Raw genomic sequence first — 14,697 nt, 5'->3', positions numbered from 1 at the left:
TCTGACATTTCAGATTTAGATAGGATCATTTTTCACGAAGTAGCTTGGCTGTAGTGAACTACTATTTCAAAATTACCTATCTAAAGCTAATTATTTATTTTATTAAAGGTAGCTATAGTGTAGCTTAACTTCTTCCAGTGTGAAGTAATTGGTAGTTTGGTAAACTATGATTTCAGAGTAGCTTCCCCAACACTGTTAAATTCTATTTTCTACATTTGTGTATTATGTTGTGGTGCATTGCTGTGACTGGGTGATTCATAATCAGTCATAGGTCTACAGTGGTCGTGACTAAATGCAGAACAACTACGGACGGGAGTAACTTTGAGGTCATTGTCTTGCTGAAACCACAAGTTCTTCCTGGTAGAGCATTGTCTTGCTGAAACTACAAGTTCTTCCTGGTAGAGCATTATCTTGCTGAAACCACAAGTTCTTCCTGGTAGAGGCAAAATGTTCTGGTACTTGGTAGACTTCATGATGCCGTTGACCTTTTTCATTTTAAAATATTTTTTTCACCTTTATTTAACCAGGTAGGCAAGTTGAGAACAAGTTCTCATTTACAATTGCGACCTGGCCAAGATAAAACAAAGCAGTTCGACACATACAACGACACAGAGTTACACATGGAGTAAAACAAACATACAGTCAAATAATACAGTATAAACAAGTCTATATATGATGTGAGCAAATGAGGTGAGATAAGGGAAGTAAAGGCAAAAAAAGGCCATGGTGGCAAAGTAAGTATAATATAGCAAGTAAAACACTGGAATGGTAGATTGCATTGGAAGAATGTGCAAAGTAGAAATAAAAATAATGGGGTGCAAAGGAGCAAAATAAATAAATAAAATAAATAAATAAATACAGTAGGGAAAGAGGTAGTTGTTTGGGCTAAATTATAGGTGGGCTATGTACAGGTGCAGTAATCTGTGAGTTGCTCTGACAGTTGGTGCTTAAAGCTAGTGAGGGAGATAAGTGTTTCCAGTTTCAGAGATTTTTGTAGTTCGTTCCAGTCATTGGCAGCAGAGAACTGGAAGGAGAGGCGGCCAAAGAAATAATTGTTTTTGGGGGTGACCAGAGAGATATACCTGCTGGAGCGCGTGCTACAGGTGGGTGATGCTATGGTGACCAGCGAGCTGAGAAAAGGGGGGACTTTACCTAGCAGGGTCTTGTAGATGACATGGAGCCAGTGGGTTTGGCGACGAGTATGAAGCGAGGGCCAGCCAACGAGAGCGTACAGGTCGCAATGGTGGGTAGTATATGGGGCTTTGGTGACAAAACGGATTGCACTGTGATAGACTGCATCCAATTTGTTGAGTAGGATATTGGAGGCTATTTTCTAAATGACATCGCCAAAGTCGAGGATTGGTAGGATGGTCAGTTTTACAAGGGTATGTTTGACAGCATGAGTGAAGGATGCTTTGTTGCGAAATAGGAAGCCAATTCTAGATTTAACTTTGGATTGGAGATGTTTGATGTGGGTCTGGAAGGAGAGTTTACAGTCTAACCAGACACCTAGGTATTTGTAGTTGTCCACGTATTCTAAGTCAGAGCCGTCCAGAGTAGTGATGTTGGACAGGCGGGCTTGTATAGTTTTACTTGTATTTAAGAGCAATTGGAGGCCACGGAAGGAGAGTTGTATGGCATTGAAGCTTGCCTGGAGGGTTGTTAAACACAGTGTCCAAAGAAGGGCCAGAAGTATACCGAATGGGGTCGTCTGCGTAGAGGTGGATCAGAGACTCACCAGCAGCAAGAGCGACATCATTGATGTATACAGAGAAGAGAGACCTTAACAAAGGCCCCATGACCAGTGGAAGCGAAATAGCCCCATAACATCAAAGATACACCACTATATTTTACTGTAGGTATGAGGTTATTTTTGGCATATGCATCCTTTGTCTATCCTTACCCCTATTTTCATCTCATCTGATCATAGCACCCGGATCCAATCCAAGTGCCAATGCCATTTCGCTAACTCCAGACATTTACATACGTTGGTTGCTCTCAATAAAGGATATTTTCTGGCAACCCTGGAGACTTGGTGACCCCCAAGATGCTACCAAATTCTGTAATTCTCCAACTGTTGCATCAAATTTTCCGTTGCCTCCCAAACCATCTTCCTCCATGTGCGTGTGGACAAGATACACTTACCAGCAAGTTTATCACTGTTCAAGTGGTTATACACCTTATAATACTTGCCCTAATAGTGGTATAATTAAACAATAAGCCGAGGGGGTGTGCTATATGGTCAAAATACCACGGCTAAGCACTGTTCTTATGCCCGACACAACGCAGAAGACCTGGATACAACCCTTAGCCGTGGTATATTGCCAATATATCTCAAACTCCCAAGTGCCTTATTGCTTAATTATATTTCTTACCATTTATTAAGGCAATAATTAAAAAGTGTAAAACCACTTGAACACAGTGGTAAACTGCTGGTAAGTGTATCTTGTCCCCACGCACAGTGCTATTATAAATTGGTTACCAATTGAATGAGTAAAAATAAATGTTTTGTCATACCCGTGGTATACAGTCTAGCCAATCAGCATTCAGCGCTCGGACCATCCAGTTTATAATTGTTTTAGTAATTTTTTGGTACCAATTGCCTGTTTTTATGAAAGTCAATAACCATTTGTGTCTTTTTGTTTGAGTTCTTTACCTTTCCCCATGGTGATGGATGACAAATGGATTTTATGTGTGTTACTTAATTTTTATGCCCCAGTGAAACAGGAAGGCCATGGAAGGCCACATTACAGTTCCTTAAGCTGAGACGACCTTTACAAAGTAGAGTTCATTCAGATTTACATTTTTTTTTTATCTTTAGGGGTGTATCCTTATATCCTTCCTGTTTGGCCCTGTCCGGGGGTGTCCTCGGATGGGGCCACAGTGTCTCCTGACCCCTCCTGTCTCAGCCTCCAGTATTTATGCTGCAGTAGTTTATGTGTCGAGGGGCTAGGGTCAGTTTGTTATATCTGGAGTACTTCTCCTGTCCTATTCGGTGTCCTGTGCGAATTTAAGTGTGCTCTCTCTAATTCTCTCTCTCTCTCTTGGAGGACCTGAGCCCTAGGACCATGCCTCAGGACTACCTGACATGACGACTCCTTGCTGTCCCCAGTCCACCTGGCCATGCTGCTGCTCCAGTTTCAACTGTTCTGCCTTATTATTATTGGACCATGCTGGTCACTTATGAACATTTGAACATCTTGGCCATGTTCTGTTATAATCTCCACCCGGCACAGCCAGAAGAGGACTGGCCACCCCTCATAGCCTGATTCCTCTCTAGGTTTTGGCCTTTCTAGGGAGTTTTTCCTAGCCACCGTGCTTCTACACCTGCATTGCTTGCTGTTTGGGGTTTTAGGCTGGGTTTCTGTACAGCACTTTGAGATATCAGCTGATGTACGAAGGGCTATATAAATACATTTGATTTGATTTTGGGTGCCAATCATTTTGACACATTTTTTTTTGGGGGGGGGGGGTTATTACTTTTTAAACAATGTGCAATTGTATTATTATAAAATCATGTACTTTCCCAATTTTTTTGCATACAATATAACTTTGAATTTGTATTACTTCATTTTATACAGTATTTCTGTTGCTCATCTTTATCAAGGGTTCCAATGGAGGTGACTGTATTAATTCAACTGACACATTAACCATATTATATATCAGTGTCGATAGTATAGACCAGGTTATCTCATTGGTTAATCTCTGTCTCTCTAACACGCAGCGTAGAGATTAGTGCTCTATTAGCTAGAAGGATATTTGGCAGAAATAATGGATACAGTCATGGATTATGAGGCATTGATCCCCAGCTCTAAAAGGTATAATCAGATAGACTTCTCCTGTAGCATCCAGGAACCGATGGAGTCTGACTCTTCTGATCGGGCTACTACTAATCTGTCTGGCAGTACTTGGGGCCTACGTTGTCCATGGTGCTCAAAGGTTAGTGATGCAACTATATATTAATAATATTATTAGCTATCTAATCACATCTACTAAAATTAATATAATACTACAAGCCTGGTTTCAAGCCTGAGATTTTTATTTCAAGTGTGTGAGGCAAATTTATCAGATTGGCACTGAGGCTAGGACAGCACACACATGTCATCGTAATGACTTTTTCATAATTACGATGTGTGTCTGTCCACAGGGTACCTGTGGAGATGGTTGAAAGACAATGACATAGGTGGTAATGATTTGCCCCTTCTACTCAGTCTTTAATATGAGTCCAATTAAACACTTTCTTCATGTTTTAGAAAAATAAGCGCTCTCTCTCTTGATTTCCTTCCCTCTCCCTCCCTTTTCTCTACACCCCCTCTCTCTCAGGCGCAGTAGGAGGCAGCAATATCGTGTTGCTGTACCCTCCTGACAGCGATCAGGCTCTGCCGGGACTGGTGTGTCGTTTGGGCTCATTCCTGTCCTCTCTGGGCATCAGTGTGTCTGTTGACCTGTGGAGCCCGTCTGAGCTCAGTGTCCTGAGACCTGTTCCATGGCTCTCCACTCCCGGCTGGACTGCCTGCCGAGACAGGGGTCAAAGTAGTGCTGGTGCTGACCCAGGCAGCCTGGGAGAGGGACACTCCGGGGGAGTGGGTGTGAAGAGGATGGAGTCTGTGGAGGGGTGTCGTTCTCCATATTTGGATGTCTTCAGCGCTTCACGGTGAATACTTCACCCTGGTGCAGTTTGAGTCTCTGCCCCTCCGGCCTCCTAGTGGCGGCCGCCCCCTGCCTGAGCTCTACAGGGGGCTGCCTGTCTTCAGCCTCCCCTCCCAGAGCCTGGGCTTCCTGACTGAACTGGCTTTGGGGCAAAGTAGTGGAGCAGCCTCATGGCCACTGGCAGGGGGGCACAGGGCAGCCTCACGGGTACTTGCTGGGGGGCTGAGAGGGTTTGCGGGGGGTTCAGCAGTGTTACGGCTTGCAGGGCTGCGTTGGTGCAGGGGTGGAGGACCCCTGGGAATCTGTGCCTAAGGAGCCGTGTCTCAGTACCCCACCGTCTAGTCCTGACACCAAGACCAGCAGGATAGTCTGAGAGGCTAGGAAGAAACCAGGGGCTTTTGCTACAGGACGGTAACTGTGGCACTTATACAGTATACTATAATCAGATACTGGACATAAGGACTTGCGGAGATGGTGGCTTGTTGAAACTGTATCTCATCATGCACTTGTAGAGCTACTCTATAAAGTTGAGCATGACTTGTAAATATTGTAAGTGATTCACTTTTGTGCTCCTGAAACACTACTGTCAACCCCAACTTGGTGCTCATCCCTGAACTGTAAATGAGTACAACATTGTTGTACTCAACCATTATCTTCATTTCAAAATATTATATGGTTAAAGTTTTTTGTTTGTTTACTAAGTGATTTGTTAAGTTGTTTAACGCCAGTGTTGGGGAGTAGTGAACTACATGTAGTTCAACTACTAATTAAACAACATTTTGTCACAGCTTGGTGGTAGTTTAACTAAATCTAAATCTCGGTAGTGTTTTCAGTAGTTTATTACTTTTTTTATTAGCTAATTTCTTGCTCAAAATGTATAGTAGGCAAGAATTTCCTCACTTGAAATTTGTTTAATAGGCTAAATGACACTTTCTGTTAACAGCTGACTCCAGAACGATTTGTTCTTGCAATTTTTAGTCTGACATTTCAGATTTAGATAGGACCATTTTTCACGAAGTAGCTTGGCTGTAGTGAACTACTATTTCAAAATTACCTATCTAAAGCTAATTATTGATTTTATTAAAGGTAGCTATAGTGTAGCTTAACTTCTTCCAGTGTGAAGTAATTGGTAGTTTGGTAAACTATGATTTCAGAGTAGCTTCCCCAACACTGTTAAATTCTATTTTCTACATTTGTGTATTATGTTGTGGTGCATTGCTGTGACTGGGTGATTCATAATCAGTCATAGGTCTACAGTGGTCGTGACTAAATGCAGAACAACTACGGACGGGAGTAACTTTTCGTAGCAGGTTAGCAGAGCATTTTTAGCTAAGCCTAAATATTTTCTTAAACTTAACCTAATTATCCTAAACTGCTACATTAATTATCCTAACCTGCTGCATACGTTTTCCTAACCTTTAACGAACAAGTTACTTCCGGCCGTAGTTGCATACCACGTAGTCAACACCGTCTACAGTGGTTTGATTCATGTTCGTGTATTGGTCAAAATAAATGTTGAAATTGAAATTGGTCTGCTAAATCGCCTCAGGACAAACGATCATGTCGTTCAGGATCAAGGCACGCCCTTCTTGGTACTCGGCGAGTAATGATTGGTTTAAGACTGAGGTCCCAGTGGGATTGGGCGGTATCCTGCCAGCTGAGTCTCAACCAAAAATAGGCAGAAAAAAAGCTACTAGAACCCCTGCATCAGCACCGGTCAGGAAACTACCGTAGATAATACCGTGGCTGGTCAATGAATGGCATGGTTGAACAACTGAACCGGTGAACCACGGTGTAATTGGATTACTGTGCTGACGACGCTCCCAGTCTATTGCCTGCAAACTGCTGGTAGGATTCAGCTCAGCATCATTCTTTAAGAAGCAGAATATCTTTGTTGAAGCTAGGTGGCTAACATTAGCTATCCAGCTAACTAAAACCCCCGTAAAAAGTGCATTAGTTATAGCAGCTAGCTAGTTAGCATAGTACATGTTCTGTCCTGCAGTGTACAGTAGGCAGCATCTCATATTACTTGCGCTGGTCTGATGGGATTGAGGGTTATCGGATGTGACGGCGAACGGGACCTTGGCTAACGTTAACTAGCTAGAATGATGATGATCCTCTGGACCACAGCCTAGATGGCTCAGTCAGGACAACAACGTTAGTGAGCTCCGTACCTAGCTAAGACTTTAACTAGCTATGTTTTTGCTAAGCAGCAGAAGCGATGTAAAATAATCATCATTAATTAGTCTTATCCTTAACAGGATCCAACTGGATTTGGCAATACATAGCTATGATTAGAGATAGAGTAAGTAAGTGGCACTGCATTGTTTACTAAAAAAGTATATAACTCATCCTCCTTTCTTTTCACACACTTTATTTCATCCTGCTGCCCGTCATTGTACACAGCAGTTCTCAAAGTATGATAAATGACTAGGTTGATTGAAAGACACAGTAACAAATCGTGACATAACCACTGTGATGAAGAAATATCGGACTGTGTATCAGTAGTTGGGGTCAACTACTTTGTACTGAATCTCCTCTGTCCTCCGTGGCTGAGTGGTAGGTAGTCCAAGCCATGTCGTGGCTGTGGCCCCTGCTCCCTGCCCTGGTACTCTTTTCTGTGTTGTCTGTGGTTCGAGTACAGACTGCACCATGCCAGACCTGCCGCAAGCTCACTGACAGCTTCATCAAGGTAGAAGTTGTCTCTCTTCCTGTACTCCCTCTTTGTTAGTTTGTCGGTCATATTGTGTGTTTTTGTATCTGTTGGTGTCTCTGTTTTGCTTATTACTCATGTCGGTAGCTGCTATTTTACTCTCCTTGCTGTTCTGTTTTTGTCTTCACCTGATGGTCTTCCCAGGGACTGGATAAAACATCCAATAAGAATTTTGGGGGTGGCAACACTGCTTGGGAGGAGGAAAATCTGGCTAAATATGCTCGCAGGTACTATTGGGCCCACTATGCCTATGTCTCTAGAATCTCTACGAATAAGCAGTCTTTAGGACCTACAGTCTAACATCTGTGTTTATGCAGAGGCAAGTCCACAAGGCCTACTAATCTCTGACAAGCCTTAGCATGTAGTTGAAGGGACAATGGACCATTGTCACTATAAAGGCTTGAATTGGATTCCTCTGACCTGATTCTGTTGTCCTTCTGATTAAGCCAAGGCAGACAAGACAAGAGCTTAGTACCCTCTATGTTCTTACACAGTACAGCCTCTCATAATTGTGTGTGTGATACTTCTTGAGTGCATAAGGGAGGATATAAGGGTGTAGTATTTGTTTTATCTGTGCTATGTTCACTAGTGAAGTGTACTATATTACTCACTCTACCCCTCCCATCCTCATTCTCAGTGAAACCAGGTTGCTGGAGATAGTGGAGGCAGCGTGTGAGAAATCAGACTTAGACTGTAACAAACTACTGGAGCAGATAGAGGACCAAGTGGAGACATGGTGGTTCCACCGGTATGTATGCCACAGTGTGTCTGTTTGTATCTGACTGTAATTGCGTTAAATGCAGTACCAGTCAAAAGTCTGGACACACTTAATCATTCAAGGGTTTTTCTTTATTTTTACTATTCTACATTGTAGAATAATAGTGAAGACATCTATGGAATAACACATATGGAATCATGTAGTAACCAAAAGAGTGTTAAACAAATCCAAATATATTTTAGATTCTTCAAAGTAGCCACCCTTTACCTTGACCGCTTTGCACACTCTTGGCATTCTCTCAACCAGCTTCACCTGGAATGCTTTTCCAACATTCTTGAAGGAGTTCCAACATGTGCTGAGCACTTGTTGGCTGCTTTTCCTTCACTCTGCAGTCCAACTCCTCCTAAACAATCTCAATTGGGTAGAGGTTAGGTGATTGCAGAGCCACGGTCATCTGATGCAGTATTATATCACTCTCCTTCTTGGTCAAATAGCCCTTACACAGCCTGGAGGTGTGTTGGGTCATTGTCCTGTTGAAAAACAAATGATAGTCCCACTAAATGCAAACCAGATGGGATGGCGTATCGCTGTAGAATGATTCACAGTCTCTGAACAGTTGATGTTGAGATGTGTCTGTTACTTGAACTCTGTGAAGCATTTATTTGGGCTGCAATCGGAGATGCAGTTAACTCTTATGAACTTATCCTCTGCTGCAGAGGATAACTCTGGGTCTTCCTTTCCTGTGGCGGTCCTCATGAAAGACAGTTTCATCATTACGATGGATGGTTTTTGTGACTTCACTTGATGAAACCTTTCAAAGTTCTTGAAATTTTCCGTATTGACTGACCTTCATGTCTTGAAGTAATGATGGACTGTCGTTTCTCTTTGCTTATTTGAGCTGTTCTTGCCATAATATGGACTTGGTCTTTTACTAAATAGGGCTGTCTTCTGTATACCACCCCTACTTTGTCACAACACAACTGATTGTCTCTAACTCATTAAGAAGGAAAGAAATTCCACAAATTCACTTTTAACAGGGCAAACCTGTTTGAAATGCATGAAGCTGGTTGAGAGAATGCAAAGAGTGCAATCTGTCATCAAGGTAAATGGTGGCTACTTTAAAGAATCTCAATTTTGATTTGTTTAACTATTTTTTTGGTTACTTCATAGTTTTTAATGTCTTCACTATTATTCTACAATATAGTAAAAATTATGAAAAACCTTTGAGTGAGTGTGTCCAAACTTTTGACTGGTACTGTGTATACACTCCCCTCCGTATGCATTTGGACAGTGAAGGAACATTTTTATTTGGCTCTATACTCCAGTTTTGTTCGTTTTTTTTTATATCAAATGTGCCATATGAGGCACATCATTTCACCTTTTATTTGAGGGCATTTTCATATCTGTTTTTAGAAATCAAAGCACTTTATGTATCTAGTCCCCACATTTGGTAAAACAGATATGTATTAAAATGCCCTCAAGTAAAGGGTGACATCTGTAATGTCGTCTCATGAAACATTTGATCTCAAATCCAAAATGCTGGAGTATAGTCAAATTTCAGTGTCTAGATTGTAGCTTCACTGTCCAAATATCTACGGAGGAGAGTGTATACCGTGCCGTAAAAAAGTATTGCAACGACCCAAACCGCGTTCCATACTTTCTACTTTTGAATGCAAGAGTGGGCCAAAATTCCTCCACAGCGATCTGAGAGACTGATCGACAGCTACAGGAAGTATTTGGTTGCAGTCATTGCAGCTAAAGGTGGCACAACCACTTATTGCGTGTAAGTGGGCAATTACTTTTCACACAGGAGAATTGGGTGTTGCATAACTTTGTTAATTAAATAAATAAGTATCACATTTTTTTTGTTATTTGTGAACTCCGGTTCCCTTTATCTAATATTAGGTTTTGGTTGAAGATTTGATAACATTATAAAAAATATGCAAACATAGAGAATCAAACGGGGCAAATACCTAAGCAGTATGTTATTTATTTGTGTGTGCTTGTCCTTCCTCTCATCACTGATCTTGTCATTGTCTGTCTCTGTGTGCGTAGGCAGCAAGAGGCTCCAGACCTATTTGAGTGGTTGTGTATAGAAGAGCTCCCGCTCTGCTGTCCCCCGGGACATTTTGGACCAGACTGCAAAGGTACTGAACACCACACACACACACACACGCAGTCACTGTATTAACCGTGTGTTGTTGTTGTGCTGCAGAGTGTCTGTCTGGTCCTGGAGGGGTGTGTGGTGGTCTGGGCCGCTGTGAAGGAGAGGGCACGCGTCTGGGAGATGGAGAATGCGTGTGTGACCCGGGGTACTTCGGTCAGCTGTGTCAGAGCTGTGCAGACGGCTATTACAGAGAGAAGAGCTCCAATCACAGCACACCAGCCTGCGCAGGTAGCCAGTCAGAAACAGTTTGCCTATCTGATCATCAACCAGACAGCTGGCTCATATATTATCAAGCAATCTCATGTAGAATGCTCACAAACCAATAATTTCTCCTCTGTGTAATGTCTTTAGCATGCTACCGCTCTTGTAAAAAGTGCTCAGGGCCAGAGAACTACAAATGTCTGGAATGCAAACCTGGGTGGCTCTTCCATGACAACAAGTGTGTTGGTGAGTATTTGGCTTTTGTGTGTGTTTGTTCAAGCGTAATGTCGTCCGTTGGTTTTCGTACTGTGCCTGTGTTTAACTCCTGCTGTGTGTGTTGTTTCCAGACACTGATGAATGTGGCACAGAGCTGGCTCGATGTTCCTCCAACACCTATTGCCACAACACAGATGGATCGTACGAGTGCAGAGGTACTGTAGGCTCTCCCTCTACTATCTGCTAGTAACAGAGTATTGACTAATCCTGTTTTTTTGTTGGTAGACCTGTGTGCTGACCCAGTTCTCTGTCCTCTCTTGTCTGTGCCAGGCTGTGACCAGGCATGTGTGGGCTGTATGGGCAGTGGTCCAGCCCGCTGTAAGAAATGTGCTCGGGGATACAAGCTCAGAGGAGCCAAATGTCTCGGTGAGGGAACCCGGCTGTGTCTCCATTTACTGTCTGTCTGTGTGGCTCCCTTTACTATATGATTCTGCTCAGGGGTGCAACGTTCATTGGGGACGTTCTGAAATGACATTTTTGCCCACCCCAGTTTTATCATTGGGAATGTGATACAAAACAAGGCAACGGAGTGCTTTAGGACCATACGGACGCCTCCGAGTGGTCGGGTAGGCTGTTTGGAGTGTTAATCTGACTGAATAAAACAATTATGTCCGCCCCACTTCTAAAACCAAACTGCGTCCCTGATTCAGCCAATCAGATGAACCTTTTATTAAAGCAGTCGGACTTTCTCACCTACTTGTATTATACACTCTTGTCATGCGGGTCACTCTGTCCAGCTTTTCTTTCTCTCCCACCCAGATGTGGATGAATGTAGTGAGAGGGCGATAGCATGTCCAGGGCTGAATGAGGCGTGTTTCAATGACGAGGGGTCCTTCCGCTGTGAATGTGCTGACGGCTTCATTCGTAGAGACAGCATCTGTGTGGAGAACCATCCGCTGAGTAAGTGACACACCCATACACAAACACGTGATAGTTATGTCTGCATGACCTCCACCCCACAGCATCACAAACATGATATTTCTCTCTTCCTCGCGATCGCTCCATCAGGTGGTCCAGAGAAGGGTCTGTTTGATGACATGACTGATGACGAGGTCCTGGTCCTGCAGCAGATGTTCTTTGGCGTGGTCATCTGTGCCTTAGCAACGCTCGCCGCCAAGGGCGACATGGTCTTTACCGCCATCTTCATCGGGGGCGTGGCCGCCATGGCTGGATACTGGCTGTCAGAGAAGGGCGACCGCATGCTGGACGGCTTCCTAAAGGGACGCTAGCCTACCAGGAGCTAGGGATACAGGACAGAGGAAGGAACTCTTGAATGCAAACCAATGAGGGCGACAAAGACTGAGGGGTGACGGCTACAGGAATGCTAGCCAATCAGGGATGTACTATACTACTTTGGGGGTGTTGGCTTGGGATGATTGTGGGTCTTCTGGATTGTGAACCTTTGAGATAAGAGACCTTGGAGCTTAGTGAAATTAGAGAGCTCAATGGAGGAATGAATATAGAAGACCGGGTACTACTTAATCCAAGAACACTGAAAAGACACTGGACTGTCTTTCTGCACTGATATGGGAGACCAAAACCCAAGCCTCTTGCCTCAACTCATGGAATCCCAAAAAAACATTTCCACTGAATTTCAGCCGTGACCCAAAAGGACCAGCTGACATGATTCTCTCGTTAACACAGGTGTGAGTGTTGACGAGGACAAGGCTGGAGATCACTCTGTCATGATGAAAAGGGAGGGAGTGCAGGTCTGATAAGACCACTACTGATTGTTACCAAGTTATTATGCATTTGTATCTTCTACTGAGCAAAATATTGCTCCAAAATGATGTCTGTCCATTTCCACACATCCCAACCCAAACTTCTTAGCTACCCCTCTTACCTCATCAGTATTCTACTGTTCATCATTTCACCTTATACTGAGGAACAGCGGTGTTTCCCTGGTAATGGAAGGTGATATGGGATGGTCAGTGGGGTGTTGAAGCACTAAAGACTGCTGCTATAGTGGACATGGGAAATGTGTAGGAAAGGACAGATACTTCCTGTTGCACCAGTGAAATTATGTCCAATGTTATATAACACTATTTATTATCGCGTCCCTATTATGACTGTTTTTGAACTTATTCTTACTGTATGAATGCATGAGAAAGGCGATACTGTATGTATTTATTATCCTGATAGGCATGAAAGACTGAACTTTATAGAGCTGCTTGTTTCCCCCTTAAACTGTTCAACAAGGATCATCACTTCTGTGTCACCACCCCAAACCCTAGTGCCTGAGCAGTGTGCATGAGAAAGCAAGAGAGTAAAAGGCAGCAGTCCTAGTGAAGATGTCACCCATTGTATTGTTTTGCAATAATTTATTTCTGAACATAATGTTTTTGCAAAAACCTTAAAGATTTTTATTCTATATCTGTTTGATATGTGTGTGTGATCAGCACCAGGCAAAATGGGGTACTGTACAGTCGTGGCCAAAAGTTGAGAATGACACACATATTAATTTTCACAAAGTCTGCGGCCTCAGTTTGTATGATGGCACTTTGCATATACTCCAGAATGTTATGAAGAGTGATCAGATGAATTGTAATTCATTGCAAAGTCCCTCTTTGCCATGCAAATTAACTGAATCCCCAAAAAACATTTCCACTGAATTTCAGCCGTGACCCAAAAGGACCAGCTGACATGATTCTCTCGTTAACACAGGTGTGAGTGTTGCTTTGCACAAAACGGGATTCACGGGCAAGGATATTGCTGCCAGTAAGATTGCACCTAAATCAACCATTTATCAGATCATCAAGAACTTCCAAGGAGAGCGGTTCAGTTGTTGTGAAGAAGGCTTCAGGGCGCTCAAGAAAGTCCAGCAAGCACCAGGACCGTCTCCTAAAGTTGATTCGGCTGCGGGATTGGGGCACCACCAGTACAGAGCGTGCTCAGGAATGGCAGCAGGCAGGTGTGAGTGCATCTGCACGCACAGTGAGGCAAAGACTTTTGGAGGATGGCCTGGTGTCAAGGGCAGCAAAGAAACCACTTCTCTCCAGGAAAAACATCAGGGACAGACTGATATTCTGCAAAAGATACAGGGATTGGACTGCTGAGGACTGGAGTAAAGTCATTTTCTCTGAATCCCCTTTCCGATTGTTTGGGGCATCCGGAAAAAAGCTTGTCCGGAAAAGACAAGGTGAGCGCTACCATCAGTCCTGTGTCATGCCAACAGTAAAGCATCCCGAGACCATTCATGTGTGGGGTTGCTTCTCAGCCAAGGGAGTGGGCTCACTCACAATTTTGCCTAAGAACACAGCTATGGATAAAGAATGGTACCAACTTCTCCCAACCATCCAGGAACAGTTTGGTGACGAACAATGCCTTTTCCAGCATGATGGAGCACCTTAACATAAGGCAAAAATGATAACTAAGTGGCTCGGGGAACAAAACATTGATATTTTGGGTGCATGGCCAGGAAACTCCCCATACCGTAATCCCATTGAGAACTTGTGGTCAATCCCCAAACAAAAACCCACAAATTTTGACAAACTCCAAGAATGGGCTGCCAACAGTCAGGATGTGGCCCAGAAGTTAATTGACAGCATGCCAGGGTGGATTGCAGAGGTCTTGAAAAGAAGGGTCAACACTTTAAATATTGACTCTGCATCAACTTCATGTAATTGTCAATAAAAGCCTTTGACACTTGTGAAATGCTTGTAATTGTACTTCAGTATTCCCTAGTAACATCTGACAAAAATATCTAGACACTGAACCAGCAAAGTTTGTGGAAATTAATTTGTCTCCTTCTCCAAACTTTTTGCCACGACTGTACAAAGCACAAGTGTATTTTATCAGAACTGTGTCAACATGTGCATCCACTCAATCCCAACACGTTGTTCCACCCTCATCCTGAGTATCTCCGTGCGCTTAGAATAAAACATTTATTCAAATGACATTTTTTCATTTTCAATAATCTTTTTTTTCTTTTATTGTTAATCATGTCCTTAGGTTCCAGAACCTAAGAAGATT

The 14,697-nt window shown here is 43.2% G+C and overlaps 1 protein-coding gene across 2 annotated transcripts; it reads left to right on the top strand.

The window, feature by feature from the left end:
* Positions 1-6,317: 6,317 nt before the first annotated feature.
* On the top strand, positions 6,318-14,623 carry LOC109908500 (protein disulfide isomerase Creld1). Of its 2 annotated transcripts, XM_020507153.2 has the most exons (11): positions 6,318-6,498; positions 7,214-7,342; positions 7,508-7,590; positions 8,001-8,111; positions 10,137-10,228; positions 10,297-10,476; positions 10,600-10,695; positions 10,797-10,880; positions 10,996-11,091; positions 11,485-11,625; positions 11,734-14,623. In XM_020507153.2, the coding sequence occupies exons 2-11, from the start codon at positions 7,226-7,228 to the stop codon at positions 11,952-11,954; spliced, it is 1,221 nt and encodes a 406-aa protein (XP_020362742.1). In that variant the 5' UTR covers positions 6,318-6,498; positions 7,214-7,225; the 3' UTR covers positions 11,955-14,623. The 2 variants fall into 2 exon arrangements, with proteins under 2 accessions (XP_020362742.1, XP_020362743.1); XM_020507154.2 differs by having other exon boundaries at positions 6,318-7,342.
* The last annotated feature ends 74 nt before the right edge of the window (positions 14,624-14,697 follow it).

The sequence above is a fragment of the Oncorhynchus kisutch genome, linkage group LG17 (assembly GCF_002021735.2).
Source record: "Oncorhynchus kisutch isolate 150728-3 linkage group LG17, Okis_V2, whole genome shotgun sequence".
NCBI lineage: Eukaryota > Metazoa > Chordata > Actinopteri > Salmoniformes > Salmonidae > Oncorhynchus > Oncorhynchus kisutch.
Note: the sequence above shows the minus strand (reverse complement) of the source record. Positions and strands in the feature narration are given on the sequence as shown.